Source organism: Oncorhynchus mykiss, chromosome Y, assembly GCF_013265735.2.
Source record: "Oncorhynchus mykiss isolate Arlee chromosome Y, USDA_OmykA_1.1, whole genome shotgun sequence".
NCBI lineage: Eukaryota > Metazoa > Chordata > Actinopteri > Salmoniformes > Salmonidae > Oncorhynchus > Oncorhynchus mykiss.
In genome coordinates, this window is record NC_048593.1 from 29,817,401 (window position 1) to 29,831,579 (window position 14,179).

General features: G+C 41.5%; 1 protein-coding gene and 1 long non-coding RNA gene across 2 annotated transcripts in view; one reads left to right on the plus strand and one right to left on the minus strand.

The window, feature by feature from the left end:
* Positions 1–4,030, minus strand: part of LOC110509982 (EH domain-containing protein 1) — a 29,891-nt gene extending 25,861 nt beyond the window's left edge. Inside the window, exon 1 of the mRNA XM_021591238.2 lies at positions 3,183–4,030. Coding sequence (XP_021446913.1) covers positions 3,183–3,571 — 389 coding nt within the window. The 5' untranslated portion in view covers positions 3,572–4,030. The remainder of the gene's footprint in view (positions 1–3,182) is intronic.
* A 1,009-nt stretch (positions 4,031–5,039) lies between these two features.
* Positions 5,040–8,294, plus strand: LOC118945359. The gene is made up of 3 exons (XR_005040524.1): positions 5,040–6,021; positions 6,550–6,837; positions 6,961–8,294. It is a non-coding gene; the product is annotated as an uncharacterized LOC118945359 (long non-coding RNA).
* The last annotated feature ends 5,885 nt before the right edge of the window (positions 8,295–14,179 follow it).

A 14,179-nucleotide genomic window follows, 5' to 3' on the forward strand; every position in this document is an offset into this window, starting at 1 on the left:
TAATGGCAAAAAGCAGAGCATACTGGAAAAAGTGATTTTCGCTTTCCTCTTTCTTCAATGTGACAGAGTGGCAGGAATTCCCTTATTGTGGCAGAGTTCTTATCTTTCTAACCCCTTACCTCATCTGATCATGGGAAAAGTTTCCTCAGTGTATCTGGATGCGTGTGCATAACTCCTGACTAAACCACTCCATGTCGCTCACATAGCCACAATCACCCAATCCTAAAACATACTTGCCGGTTACAGTCATAAAATTAAATAACATAAAAAATGTAAAAAAACACTAACCCCTCAATTGCAACCCTCCACATATCACTCAGCCAGAGGCAGCCCTTATCTTCACGACACACCCACCCTTCCTGGATGTTTCCCTTAGATTTTCCCCAGACCCATGTTGGGTATCTTCCTCAGAGTCTCCGCTCCCTCAATTGTTTTCCCACATCTACTCTCATCCCGAATTCCTGGAGTTCCCTTGGCTCGGTTGCCAACGAACATGGTCTGTGTGTAAGCTGCAAACTCAAAAACAGAAAGGGGGCTCTGGGAGGCATTGACAGCAGCAGCATACACCACCCTGACAGGTTCATCATGCATCTGGAGTACTGTTAAGGGGTTTAGGGGTTAAGAGATGCAGCAGAGAGAGGCCGGCTAGAACAGCAAGGTTATGGATGACAGTGCTGTGCATGATTGCCAAGAGAGAAAGGAAACATTACGAGTCAGAATGTGCTGCCTATTGTTTGAAGGAGAAACGGCTGATTCAGTACCCAAGTTCTTTCTGCCATGGCAAAGCTGAAGTAAGGGACTGACTGGCGTTTCTGCTCAGAAAGCCTGACCAGTCTACAGACACAGAAAGAGTTTCAAGAACTCCTGCACTAAAATAGTGAATTAACGAGCCAAATGTTTCAGGGCAGGGGGTGACAGTCGCATAGAGCCAAGTATAAACTCAGCTGGTAAGTATCTCTATTGTAGCTTTTTATCAGCGCTTCCCCAGGAGAGCCTCACCCCTCCTTCTTACTGTTATAACCCCAGTCCCCACTCCATCCACATGACAACATTCAATACAGAGGATCCCATTCCTCAAGTGGCAGGCTAGTGTCAACTTGGGTCACACCCAAGGGAAAAGCACAACTGAAAATAGAGGTGTTCTGAACAAAGTGCTAAAAACACTGACATGTGAAATGACACATCCACCTAAACTTTCAAAGGCAATTTTAAGTAAGGGGGGGGGGGGGGGGGGGGGGTTGTACAGTCTTTCTGTTCTCACATTTCAAAATCCAGAAAATGGAGGTGGGTCTTATTCTGTTGACATGATGATCAATGCCTGACAACCCTTCGACAGAAAAATATTCTCATCATGTAGACTAGCCTACCCACTGCAAGCTGTTGGCTAGAGCACAAGTGCCAAGGCCATAGGCACATTTGCCATTTAACGCAACGGTTTGTGACAAAACTATCGGTAGAGGGGAGTCAAGTGCAAGTGTTGGTTCAGGGACGTGATTTATTTTATCGTTTTGGTGGAAACACACCATTGGTGGGAAAATACAAATGTTCTATATGTGGATTTTTTAATAATCACCTGAAAATCTGTCACCAAATGGATGGAAACCTAGCTATAAACCATTTGAGTTGACATTCATATTTTTTATGTTGAATAAATTAATGCGAAAAGGTGCATTTCCTAATCTAGACGTACTCCATAAATTAGCGCACACTACATGTAGTATGACACCAAGATGTTGTCTGTATCATATACGGTTCACATATGATAAAGGTGTTGTATTCGGCGCATGTGACAAATACAATTTGAATGGAGAGGTCTAAAAAGGGCCACTTCCATCATGATTTCCTCAAAAATGGTTTGTGATACAAATGTTAAAATGCATGTCAAACATAGAAACCTCATGGGAGGAACTGTGAGGATTGTTGGAACAATCCGAGATTCCAAAAATATTTTCCATGCCAGTGGGAGCGGAATCGCCAAAGACTGTTGCAAGTGTAATGATTCACAGGGCAATGGTCATGATTTGGCATAGTTTTAGTAAAGCAAAATGTCCATACCACTGACAATCCACTAAAGATTATGAGTATGTTTCTGACATCAGTTATACATTAAATAAAACAATGGTTGGCCAGGATACAACATTGTAGAATTGGTGTGTAAATTACAAATTTATAATGCCTTTTTAATGACTTGTTGCAGTTTCCCAGGAGGATAGATTACATATTTATTGGCTATTAACATGTCTTATCATGCCTTTTTTTCACTGATACATACGGGTCCGGTCTTTGTAATTTAACCGATTTGATGCTGAAGTGATAAAATAATGTCCCAAATTGGGATTAGTAAAGTACTACTCTACCCTGTCTGTCCAGGTATTCTGCATGAATGTGGAAATCAATGTAACAATGAAAGCAGCACCAGTTAATAATTGATCAAACCCGACAGCCGCTTCCGCAGCTTGTACCAGGACAGAGGCTGTGTCAATGGGTCCTCTGAGCAGAGGAGACATTCTGCAATACAATTATCATACTTACAATACATGCAGTGTAATTAATAGATCACACATTTTCTCTCAGAGTAAGGGTAATAGTCTAGCTACTATCAGAGTTGATTCTCATTTCTTACATAAGCTATGACATCTCTTGCATTCATGTACAGAAGTTGATTGCAAGGTGATGTCAAAACAGGATGGACCTATTGACCACACCCCACTTCACTTTTTAAGAGATGACCATAATAATATTTGTCATACTCCCATGACAGCTCTGTGTGGGAGCATTATGAAAGCATAGATAAGGGGGGGGGGGGGGGTATTTTGTTCAGGTAGTAAACTTGTTAACTTGATCAGTCTCAGTCAAAGGACATGGGCTGAGCAGAGGTGGCTCTTCAACGTTCAACACAAACACACAGCCACTCCCCTCCATACTGTGAACCGAGGATAAGAATTAATAAAATACCAAATATGAATATATGGAGTGAAAAAGAAAGTTGCATGATTATCCGATGATCCTCGGGGAAATATGAGAATCAATAGAGAAGAGCTAGCTAACGTTAGCCGTCCACCAACAGTGCTAGCTCAGGCCATCTTTTTAATTCCCTGGCTGGGGGATTCATAAAATATTCCCAAATAGCTGTCCAAATAAACTAGTATTTCGCTAAGTAGTTACACTGGACTGGGACTCACCTGTTAAGAAAAGCATTGCCAAAAGCGTTGAGTTTTCTGAAGGGTTTCTTGGGGTCAACTACTAGTGCGTTGCCTGGGATCAGCCCCTCCTGCTCTCCATGCATGACCGCTATGAAGGAGTCGGTGGTCGGTTCGGGCCCTATCCGCATGCCGGGGAAATCTTGCTCCATTAGATGCCGGATAAAGGTGGTTTTACCTGTAGAGTATTGGCCAACCAAGAGCACCATAGGCTTGTTGTCAAAGTCGGCATCTTCCAAAGCGGGTGAATGGAAATCGTGGAAGCGGTAGGTGTCTTCCAATGGAAAGAGTTTGGTCCTGTACAGTTTTTTCAGCCCTTCAGAGACATTTTGGAATAGTTCTGGGTCCTTCTTGCCATCCCTTTTAAACATGGTGCCCAAATTCGAAAATATTGCAGATGTACTTGTTATCTCAATGCAACGGTAGATGTTCAATAAGGTAGTTGTTGAGATCGCTGGATAACGGTTCTGTGTCTCTCCCCGATGAGGTAGAAAGTTTGAATTAGTAAATTTACTAGCCAGCCAGCCGGTTAGCTTTCTACGTGTCTTAAATAGATAGCTAGCTCAGTGTCTCCTCTTCAGTCAGAAGAATGTGTTAACGGTCTGAGGGGTTCGGCTAGCTACCACAGTTTGTGCAAATTAACAGACGGTTTAACAGTTCGAAGCTATTTAGTTTTACAATAGATTAATGAAGCTATCAAACACGTTTGCTCTAACTCTGGAACTCAAACCGCAAGGCTAGCAGCAGACCAAGAAACCGTCTCTTGTCAGACAACCGTGCTTCTCCAGTCAGGTCTCAAGCCCTCCCTAGTGGAACGTCAGAAAGCGTGTAACAGTGAGGGGATTCGATTAATATTGTCATGGTAGGCGTGTTTTGCACAGGGTGAAAGTTGATTGCATTTGTTTTGGAAAAGGGCTAACCCCCGGGCGTGAGCCAGGTGCCCCGTTCAAAGCCCACGGCGAAGTCAGCTCAAAACAAAAATGATGTCATTATGCACGATGAGTAATGAGTAGAATTCTGTGTTTTAACATGCAAACGTGATTGCTTTTGAATAAAACGCTTTATCTGCCTTCCCAATGAAAACTAGTTTTAAAATTCAAGCATATATTTTATGTAAAAGAGATGTATATTTCTGGCCAATGCACCATGCTGCCTCGTTGACGTAAAAGAGATGTATATATCTGGTCAATGCACCATGCTGCCTCGTTGACAACATGGCCGAGCGGTGCAGATTACTGTTAGATTTGATAAGGACACTCCTCCCTCGCCACTTTTGCCCGTTCTCCTCACTGGCCATAGACCGGTGTCTTGCGGCTCAGCATAATTTAATCCATTCAGTATGGCGCCTGTATAGCAGAGTAAAAGGCAAAGCGAGGGGTATAATTGTGCCCAAAACCTGTCTTCTCCAGCAGTTGGCGTTTTTTCCACTCACCTAGCGATGAGTTTTTGTATGGAGGTCAACGAGAGTGTCGAATTTGGTTAACGAAAATGGAATGGCTTATTTGCAACGTGTTCTTTATTTAATCGAATAGAAGTTATAAGTAGGACTGATATAAGTAGCACGGACACGTGACATCCCGGCAACTTTCTAAAAAAAAAAAAACCCGTTATATCGTGGCGCAGTGGTCTAAGGCACTGCACTGCATCTCTGTGCTAGAGATGTCATTACAGACCCTGGTTCGATCCTGGTATCACAACTGGCCATGATTTGGAGTCCCAACGGGCAGTGCACAATTGGCCCAGCTTCGTTTGGGTTAGGGTTTGGCCAGGGTAGGCTGTCATTTTAGATAATAATTTGTTCTTAACTGACTTGCCTAGTTAAATACATGTTCAAAATAAATGTCAGAGTGTATCTGCCCTCTCATTGGCTAGAATGGTCCCACCTGATCTTGCTTCCTCCCAATGCCTTCAATTTTTGAAGATATGTTCATCCTTAGAGTGGCCACTGGAGCATTTGATCAATATGATGGATCATCTGTGATAGGGCTCACCAGTCCTAAAAAACACAAATTAGTTATCTCTGGTTTGTTCATCCATTCCTATGGAGAAAATCTCTAAACCATTACTGACACCCCTCTCGACCCACTGCAGTTTGCCTACAGAACTAACAGGTCTGTGGAGGATGCTATCAGCATGGGCCTACACTACATTCTCAAACACCTCAATAACCCAAACACGTATGCAAGGATATTGTTTGTGGACTTTAGCTCTGCATTTACAGTTTTTTCTGAATGCTTAAACACTAACAGTGATTCTTGAAGCACTATCTCTGAAACCATTAACACTTGTAGCCAATGCATTTACCAAGTGTGCCAAACTGAATGCACGTTCTCTGCTTTACACTCAGTTTGCAATTTAATAACACACTTCTAGCAAAACTGTAAACATTGGTCTCTACATTGCTACACTATTTCGCCAATTGCCTTCCCACATTGACAGGTGAAAACACTTTCAGATAATGAGTTCACTTACAAATCAGAGCTTGAGCACTATAAATAGGCAACAGGTAAACATTTGGTTTGGACAACAATGGAGGCCAATATTGGCCAGAGAGTAAGAGGGGTGAGAACTAGAGGAGGACAAGGAAGAGTAGGATGAGGAGGTGAAGAAGTAAGAGGAGGAAGAGGTGAAGTGGGAGAAGGAGAGGACGGGGAAGAGGAAGGGGTGTCAGGAACACAATAACTGATGAAATCTGAGCGACTGTGGTTGACCATGTTTTCAACCATGGGATGAACATGAGGGAGGCTGGGCAACGGGTTCAACCAAATCTGAGCCCCTATGCTGTTGCAGGTATCATCCGGATATTTCGAAATGAGAACCGGTAAGTAACTGTAAGTGCTGTAGTCTTACTGGTACAGTAATATGTACTGTACTTTCATAATGAGAAGGATCTATCAATAAAACCATTCAAATGTTTTTAATCAACTGCAAGAAAACCAGTATCTGGTGGAATAGGTTGACTGTTCACCCCAGAGCAGGAGACCCACATTTTAAATATGGTCTTAGCAAATAACTGCATCAGACTCAGAGAACTGCAGGACCACATAATGGCAGATAACACCATATTCCAAAACGTCAACAGAGTGAGCCTCTCTGCACTGTCTCGTCTACTGAAACAGAGTGAGTTTCTGCACTGTCTCGTCTACTGAAACTCAATAGAATTAGGATGAAGCAGCTGTACTGTACAGAGAAAGTCAAACCGTGTAAAACAACTGAGATATGAATATGTGCAGGTAAGTTATACTATCCTACCATTGGTACTGGATCTGGAAGTGTATGGTGCTACATCATATTGACTGATCCCTGTCTTTTCGTACTGTGCTACATTGTTTTGTCTTGTCTCTTTCAGAGAAACATGGAGCTAGAAGCAGATGCAGTGCATCATGAGCTAATATATGTGGACGAGGCAGGTTTCAACCTTGCAAAAACAAGGGGCCATTATCATCGGACACCGTGCCATCATCAACGTCCCGGGACAACGTGGTGGCAACATAACAATGTGTGCGGCTATTAGTCAAAACGGTGTCCTTCACCATCATGCAATTCTAGGCCCATACAACACTGCACACATTATCACATTTCTGGACACCCTCCACAACAGACTGACCCCTAATGACCAGGGGCCAGAGCAGCCCAGGTATGTTATCATTTGGGACAATGTTAGTTTCCACCGGGCTGCTGGGGTCCGCAATTGGTTCACTGGTCACTTTTCATCGCACTCAATCTCCCCCATAATCTCTGTTCTTGAATCCTATTGAAGAATTCTTCTCTGCATGGCGTTGGAAGGTGTATGATCGCCAGCCCCATCAACGCATACCCCTTCTACAGGCAATGGAGGAGGCTTGTGGAGACATCGATCAGGGGTCATGTCAGGCCTGGATACGACCAGACCCACAAAGAAGGCGAGATATAGCCTAATTTTTTTTCTGTTCTTTTTTTTTTCTAGCACAAATGTTTTTGTTTTCTCCTACTGCGCTTTTGTTGTTAGAGGAGTGTTAGAACATTTTTTTTAAACGTTTAAAAAAAACTTTTCCCCCTTATTTGTGTTGATAGCATTATGTTCGGAATACACATCCATACTTTACACATTTGGATACCTGTGTGTATGTGTGTTTACTACATGAATGACAAAACTTTCTTGCAAACTGCTATGCCCTGCACACAGAAAAAGCCAAGTGTTTTTCATTTATACTTTCAGTGCGTAGTTTCGTGTGCTTATTCAAATTATGGTTTGTGTGGATTGTATTGACACAAAAACAAAAACGCTTTAATGTTTGAAGAGTTTTGCAAGAATTGTTTGCTTTTGCAAGAGATGTATACTGTTTTGCTGGTTTAGTGAAAGGGTTTGTGGTTAGTGTGTAGAGTTTTAGCAAAAATAGCCTATAGTTTCAAAGATCGTGCCTAAGCAATCAGAAAAAACTGTAATACCATCATCCCAGAACTGCTACAAAACAAATTCTCCCAGCTGAACGTGTCCAGCTCCATCTGTCAGTGGATCAGACTTCCTGTCCAGCAGGACACAACACGTGAAGCTGGGAAAAGACCTTTCGTACTCTTTATCCCTCAGCACCAATGCACCACAGGGATGCGTGCTCTCACCTCTACAATACTCACTCAGCGCCAATGACTCCACCTCCAACAACACATCGGCCAAACTACTGAAGTTTGCAGATGACACTACTCTGGCCGGTCTTGATTGATGGCTCAGCTGTTAGCACTGTATATCAACCATATACCCACTGTATATCAACCGTATACCCACTGTACATTTGTATATCTGCTCTCTCTTTATAGCTCTATGCTCACTCTACCTAGTTGTATATAATGTATGTAAACTTTGTTTAAACTCCGTTGTCCTTATTCTGTCTGTAAATGTTGTCTGTCACTAGCAACACCATATCACCAAGTAAACTTCTGAGTATGTGTAAATGTACTTGGTGAATAAAGGTGATTCTTAAATGAATGAGGAAAGAATAGCATTTTTGGATAGATGTCAAAAATAAATTCTGAGGTTAACACATGCTTAGGAGATCTTATAGGTTTTGTTCTATGAGATATGTGCTTTTTTAAATTAAATAAATGCTTCAAATTTCACAAAATGTGACGTTAGCTGATGAAGATTATCTAATGGAAAAAAACATGTGACATTTCATAAGCCTGTGTTTACCACAGACCTTGTCTTTTGCCGTTCATCCAAAAACTCCATTCATGGCGGAGTTAGTGCCTACAAAAAGACGTCATTACTATTTCTCTCTATTAGTATTGTGTCACTACATGCATTATGTCATTACATGCACACTACCTAGCTGGAACACACTAACTAAATAAAAAGACCCCTCTCTACAAGTCTGATGAGCACATGCTTTATGAATTTGCAAGAGAAACCATTTTGGCCTGACATCAGGGCAGATAATAATAGACGGTTTGTATTCACATTTATTAAATGGAAGCAGTATAGCCTAAAACAAGGAAGGAGCTATATAATGACAAACTGTAACGGCATTCAGAGGTGGAAGAAGGATCGGACCAAAACGCAGCGTGGTAAGTGTCCATATTGATTTATTCAAAACACAACTGAACACTGGAACAAAAGAATAAACGTGAACTATACAAAACCGAAACAGTACCGTGTGGCCCAAACACTCACACGAAAACAAACACCCACAAACCAAAAGTGAAACCCAGGCTACCTAAGTATGGTTCTCAATCAGAGACAACTAACGACACCTTCCTCTGATTGAGAACCATACTAGGCCGAACACAAAAACCAACATAGAAAAACAAACATAGACTGCCCACCCCAACTCACGCCCTGACCATACTAAAACAAATAATAAAATAACAGAACTATGGTCAGAACGTGACACAAACCCTGAATTTAAAAAATATATATTAAATCCCAGGAGAAAAAAGTAAATTTTGGAAATTATTTAGGCTAATTTGAGTGTTAAATTTCCCCAAATAAATATTTTTTTCCCACCGCTTATGTTATTGTGTGCTTCTCATACTTTAGCAACATTTTTGTGTGGAGTGGACCCAACTGGTCGATACACAAACACTCCCTAGATAAATGTGTATGTACTTTTTGTAACAATGGTTCTATTGAAACTGAAATTCATGCCTTGTTTTACTGTGGGTTATACAACAAAATTAGGGAAGTTATTTTTTGTCAGCTGTCAAGCCAAAATAAAGATTTTAATAGTAACAATACGTTTAGAAACCTCTTTGGGCAGAATCCGATCCAAGGAGATATTACGATTTCTCGACACATTCCATCAGCCAACCTGATTGACCATTCTTTTCATGATTTCGTGGATGACATAGCTATGAAATAGACTTCATACCTATCACCACTACAATAGTGGAAGACACAGTGACTTGTAGTAAAAACTACTACAGACTCCCTCGACACAAATTCTGACGGACCTCCATGCATTGACCTGAAAATTATCTGACTATGTCAGACTCATTCTGAACAAGTTGTAATCTGCCAGGATACTTGGTTTCCTTCCCTTGACATGCGTGCTTGCGTAAGCATAAACGCACATGCACAACGGAACATCCAATTAGGATTTATGCTAGGATCACTTAAGGGTCCAAGCAAAATACCAGCCTTAGTAAAGTTGAACATATATTTTGAGGCCTTTGACTACAGCACTCACCAGTTTTCTTCCCAGAAGTCCATAGGTCATCCCTGTAGACTGCCCAAAACTAGTGCCTTACAGCTGTAAACTTATCATATAGTTATCAACTTAGGATAGTGCCTAAGCAACACACCAAGTAGGAAAACCCTAGATATGGCATTAGAGACAATGCCATGATAGTCATTTTGCCAGAACATTGGACTTATATAGAATACAGTCCAATTGGATGATTTTTGTGTGAGAACTATATTTTGTATATCTTTTGTTTATGCTTTCATTCCTTTTCGGTTCAGTTCCTTTGACACGTAGGAAGTGATAGAGCCATTAACAAAGTCCCCATACAACCATCACTTACTGCCACAACGCCGCTCATTGGGGAATGAATGTAATTATACAGTGCCTTGCGAAAGTATTCGGCCCCCTTGAACTTTGCGACCTTTTGCCACATTTCAGGCTTCAAACATAAAGATATAAAACTGTATTTTTTTGTGAAGAATCAACAACAAGTGGGACACAATCATGAAGTGTAATGACATTTATTGGATATTTCAAACTTTTTTAACAAATCAAAAACTGAAAAATTGGGCGTGCAAAATTATTCAGCCCCTTTACTTTCAGTGCAGCAAACTCTCTCCAGAAGTTCAGTGAGGATCTCTGAATGATCCAATGTTGACCTAAATGACTAATGATGATAAATACAATCCACCTGTATGTAATCAAGTCTCTGTATAAATGCACCTGCACTGTGATAGTCTCAGAGGTCCGTCAAAAGTGCAGAGAGCATCATGAAGAACAAGGAACACACCAGGCAGGTCCGAGATACTGTTGTGAAGAAGTTTAAAGCCGGATTTGTATACAAAAAGATTTCCCAAGCTTTAAACATCCCAAAGGAGCACTGTGCAAGCGATAATATTGAAATGGAAGGAGTATCAGACCACTGCAAATCTACCAAGACCTGGCTGTCCCTCTAAACTTTCAGCTCATACAAGGAGAAGACTGATCAGAGATGCAGCCAAGAGGCCCATGATCACTCTGGATGAACTGCAGAGATCTACAGCTGAGGTGGGAGACTCTGTCCATAGGACAACAATCAGTCATATATTGCACAAATCTGGTCTTTATGGAAGAGTGGCAAGAAGAAAGCCATTTCTTAAAGATATCCATAAAAAGTGTTGTTTAAAGTTTGCCACAAGCCACCTGGGAGACACACCAAACATGTGGAAGAAGGTGCTCTGGTCAGATGAAACCAAAATTGAACTTTTTGGCAACAATGCAAAACGTTATGTTTGGCGTAAAAGCAACACAGCTGAACACACCATCCCCACTGTCAAACATGGTGGTGGCAGCATCATGGTTTGGGCCTGCTTTTCTTCAGCAGGGACAGGGAAGATGGTTAAAATTGATGGGAAGATGGATGGAGCCAAATACAGGACCATTCTGGAAGAAAACCTGATGGAGATTTGTCTTCCAACAAGACAATGATCCAAAACATAAAGAAAAATCTACAATGGAATGGTTCACAAATTAACATATCCAGGTGTTAGAATGGCTAAGTCAAAGTCCAGACCTGAATCCAATCGAGAATCTGTGGAAAGAACTGAAAACTGCTGTTCACAAATGCTCTCCATCCAACCTCACTGAGCTCGAGCTGTTTTGCAAGGAGGAAGGGGAAAAAATGTCAGTCTCTCGATGTGCAAAACTGATAGAGACATACCCCAAGCGACTTACAGCTGTAATCGCAGCAAAAGGTGGCGCTACAAAGTATTAACTTAAGGGGGCTGAATAATTTTGCACGCCCAATTTTTCCATTTTTGATTTGTTAAAAAAGTTTGAAATATCCAATAAATGTCGTTCCACTTCATGATTGTGTCCCACTTGTTGTTGATTCTTCACAAAAAAATACAGTTTTATATATTTATGTTTGAAGCCTGAAATGTGGCAAAAGGTCGCAAAGTTCAAGGGGGCCGAATACTTTCGCAAGGCACTGTATATATTTCCTGAGTGTGTGTGCGTTGTTAACATCTGCCTAAGTTACTGCCCAGATCTTCCAGTCTGGACGACGACCAGATGACGGGTCCGGAACGGCGACCCCAAATCCGGACACCGACGGCCCATCCTTGTGGCGGCATGCCCCGCTGTCAGGGAGCCAACCAAGGTAAACCACCAGAGGGGGGGGGGGGCGCAACGGCGATCACCAACCAGGACATCCTGCTACACTGGAAGCTACTTTGCAGCTTCTAGGGAACCTACTAAGGTAAATCACTAGAAGGGACTGCAACGGCGATCACCAACCGGACATCAACTGCCATCCTTGTGGTGGACTGCTCCGCTTTCAGAGAAGCCTACAAAGTTCAACCACCAGAGGGGACTGCAACGATGATCTACAAACAGGACATCACGTGTTCATGATTTTATGATGATTTGTAACTTGCAGGACAAACAAGATGCCCTCTTTGGATATAGCAAGCCCCATCCCCCTTTCCCTGCCTCCCCTGCCTCCTTCAACTAGGCTGCTGAGGTCAGAGAGAGGTCGTAAATTCATGAGAAGACCCTGCCACATGGCCACATAGTGTAAGAGGCAGAGTAAATTTTCATAAAGTACAAAGGAATTTCTTCCACCTCACAGAACTTGAGGTACGAACAAATTTCATGTTCCGGAGAAAGTATAAAAGATCGGTGAAGAATCCAGCTACGAACTGGTCCGTTTGTTACAACTTGGGGAAGCTCATGGGTGTAGCCACATTACCATAACGCTGTTTATATAATAGCCTCAGATATGAGGTTTACATCTAATTGTTGTATAAGATGAATGAGTGAGTATGATAACTATATTTTGTATATCTTTTGTTTATGCTTTCATTCCTTTTCGGTTCAGTTCCTTTGACACTTAGGAAGTGATAGAGCCATTAACAAAGTCCCCATACAACCATCACTTAGTGCCACAACGCCGCTCATTGGGGAATGAATGTAATTATATATATATTTCCTGAGTGTGTGTGCGTTGTTAACATCTGCCTAAGTTACTGCCCAGATCTTCCAGTCTGGACGACGACCAGATGGCTGTTTGTAAAATTGTGTAATATGATTTTGGACTGTTTAATGAAGGAAAATACAATTCCCTTTTGATTTGAAGTAAATCAGAGGACCGACCCTGAGCCCAGTTTATTTCTCTGCTTTGGACATATTGTGGAAAACCCTGTATTGTTTTTTCTTACCCAGGAGATGATGTACATCTTTCTCAACTAGGCGGAAATTTGTTTCAAGAGAGGGATTTCTTTTGGGTGCTAAAAATGTGCTTTTCCTCTTAAAATATGCGTTTTTCCTTATTCATGTCCTCAGGGTGAGAGTCAGGTTCATTGTCATTCAGGTCATCAATGGGGAAAACATTATCATTGTTTCCTGTCTGGTTATTAATATCGTTCAATAGATGAACATTGGCAGGTGCATAGGGAGCAACCCCATTACCCAAAAACTCAGTCAATCTCAAACTGCAGAAAACGTTTGACAGTCTATAAATGTATCAAAGTCCTTGGCCTGTGTTGGGACAAATGATAATCCCTTACCTAGGGCAGATGAACATGTATAAGAAATAGACCTGTTTGGCAAGTTTATTACCGGAAACTTCTTCAAAGGGAATCTTTCTGGATCCACAGGCTAAATAAATATAACCTGGGAACATGAGCAGCAGTGTGCTGTGTTTTCCTTTCTGTTTTCTATGCATGATAGATGACCCCTGTACCATGTTTGACTATGATCGTTTTTAGTGTCTCAAAACTACATTTCAGTGTTCTACAATGTGGTCAAAAAAAATATGGATTTTGTATTATTGTATCACTGTGACAATGACACTTGCATTTTTCTAACTGTACTTAGTCAGTCCTCTTTCTTCATGGAGTTTACTGTTTGAGGTCAAACTATTGACATTGTTGACATATCACACACACACACAACATATATGTATTATTAAGTGCACTATGAAACTCCTCTGACTGGTAATATCACTGAGATTCCTGAAGTGACTCATCCAGGGACCGCAATGTGAAAATTAAAGTAAGTTCATGACGTTTTCCCAGCACAAAGGTGATTTCATATAAACTGAAGAGACCTTGGGAAAATTAGTAGAGCTAAGTGATAAGGTAAGATTGGGGAAAAGGTGTGGGAGTGGAGAGTCTTATAATAGTACATCTGGGAATATTTTTGCTTTCACTTTTAAAAGCCCCTCCCAGGTAGGTTTATGTTAAAACACCCCTCACCCTGTGGCAACACTCAGTAATACTAAGCTTCTACCAGACTAGACAACGTCTGTAAAATTCTTGAATTTATAGAGACATTTTT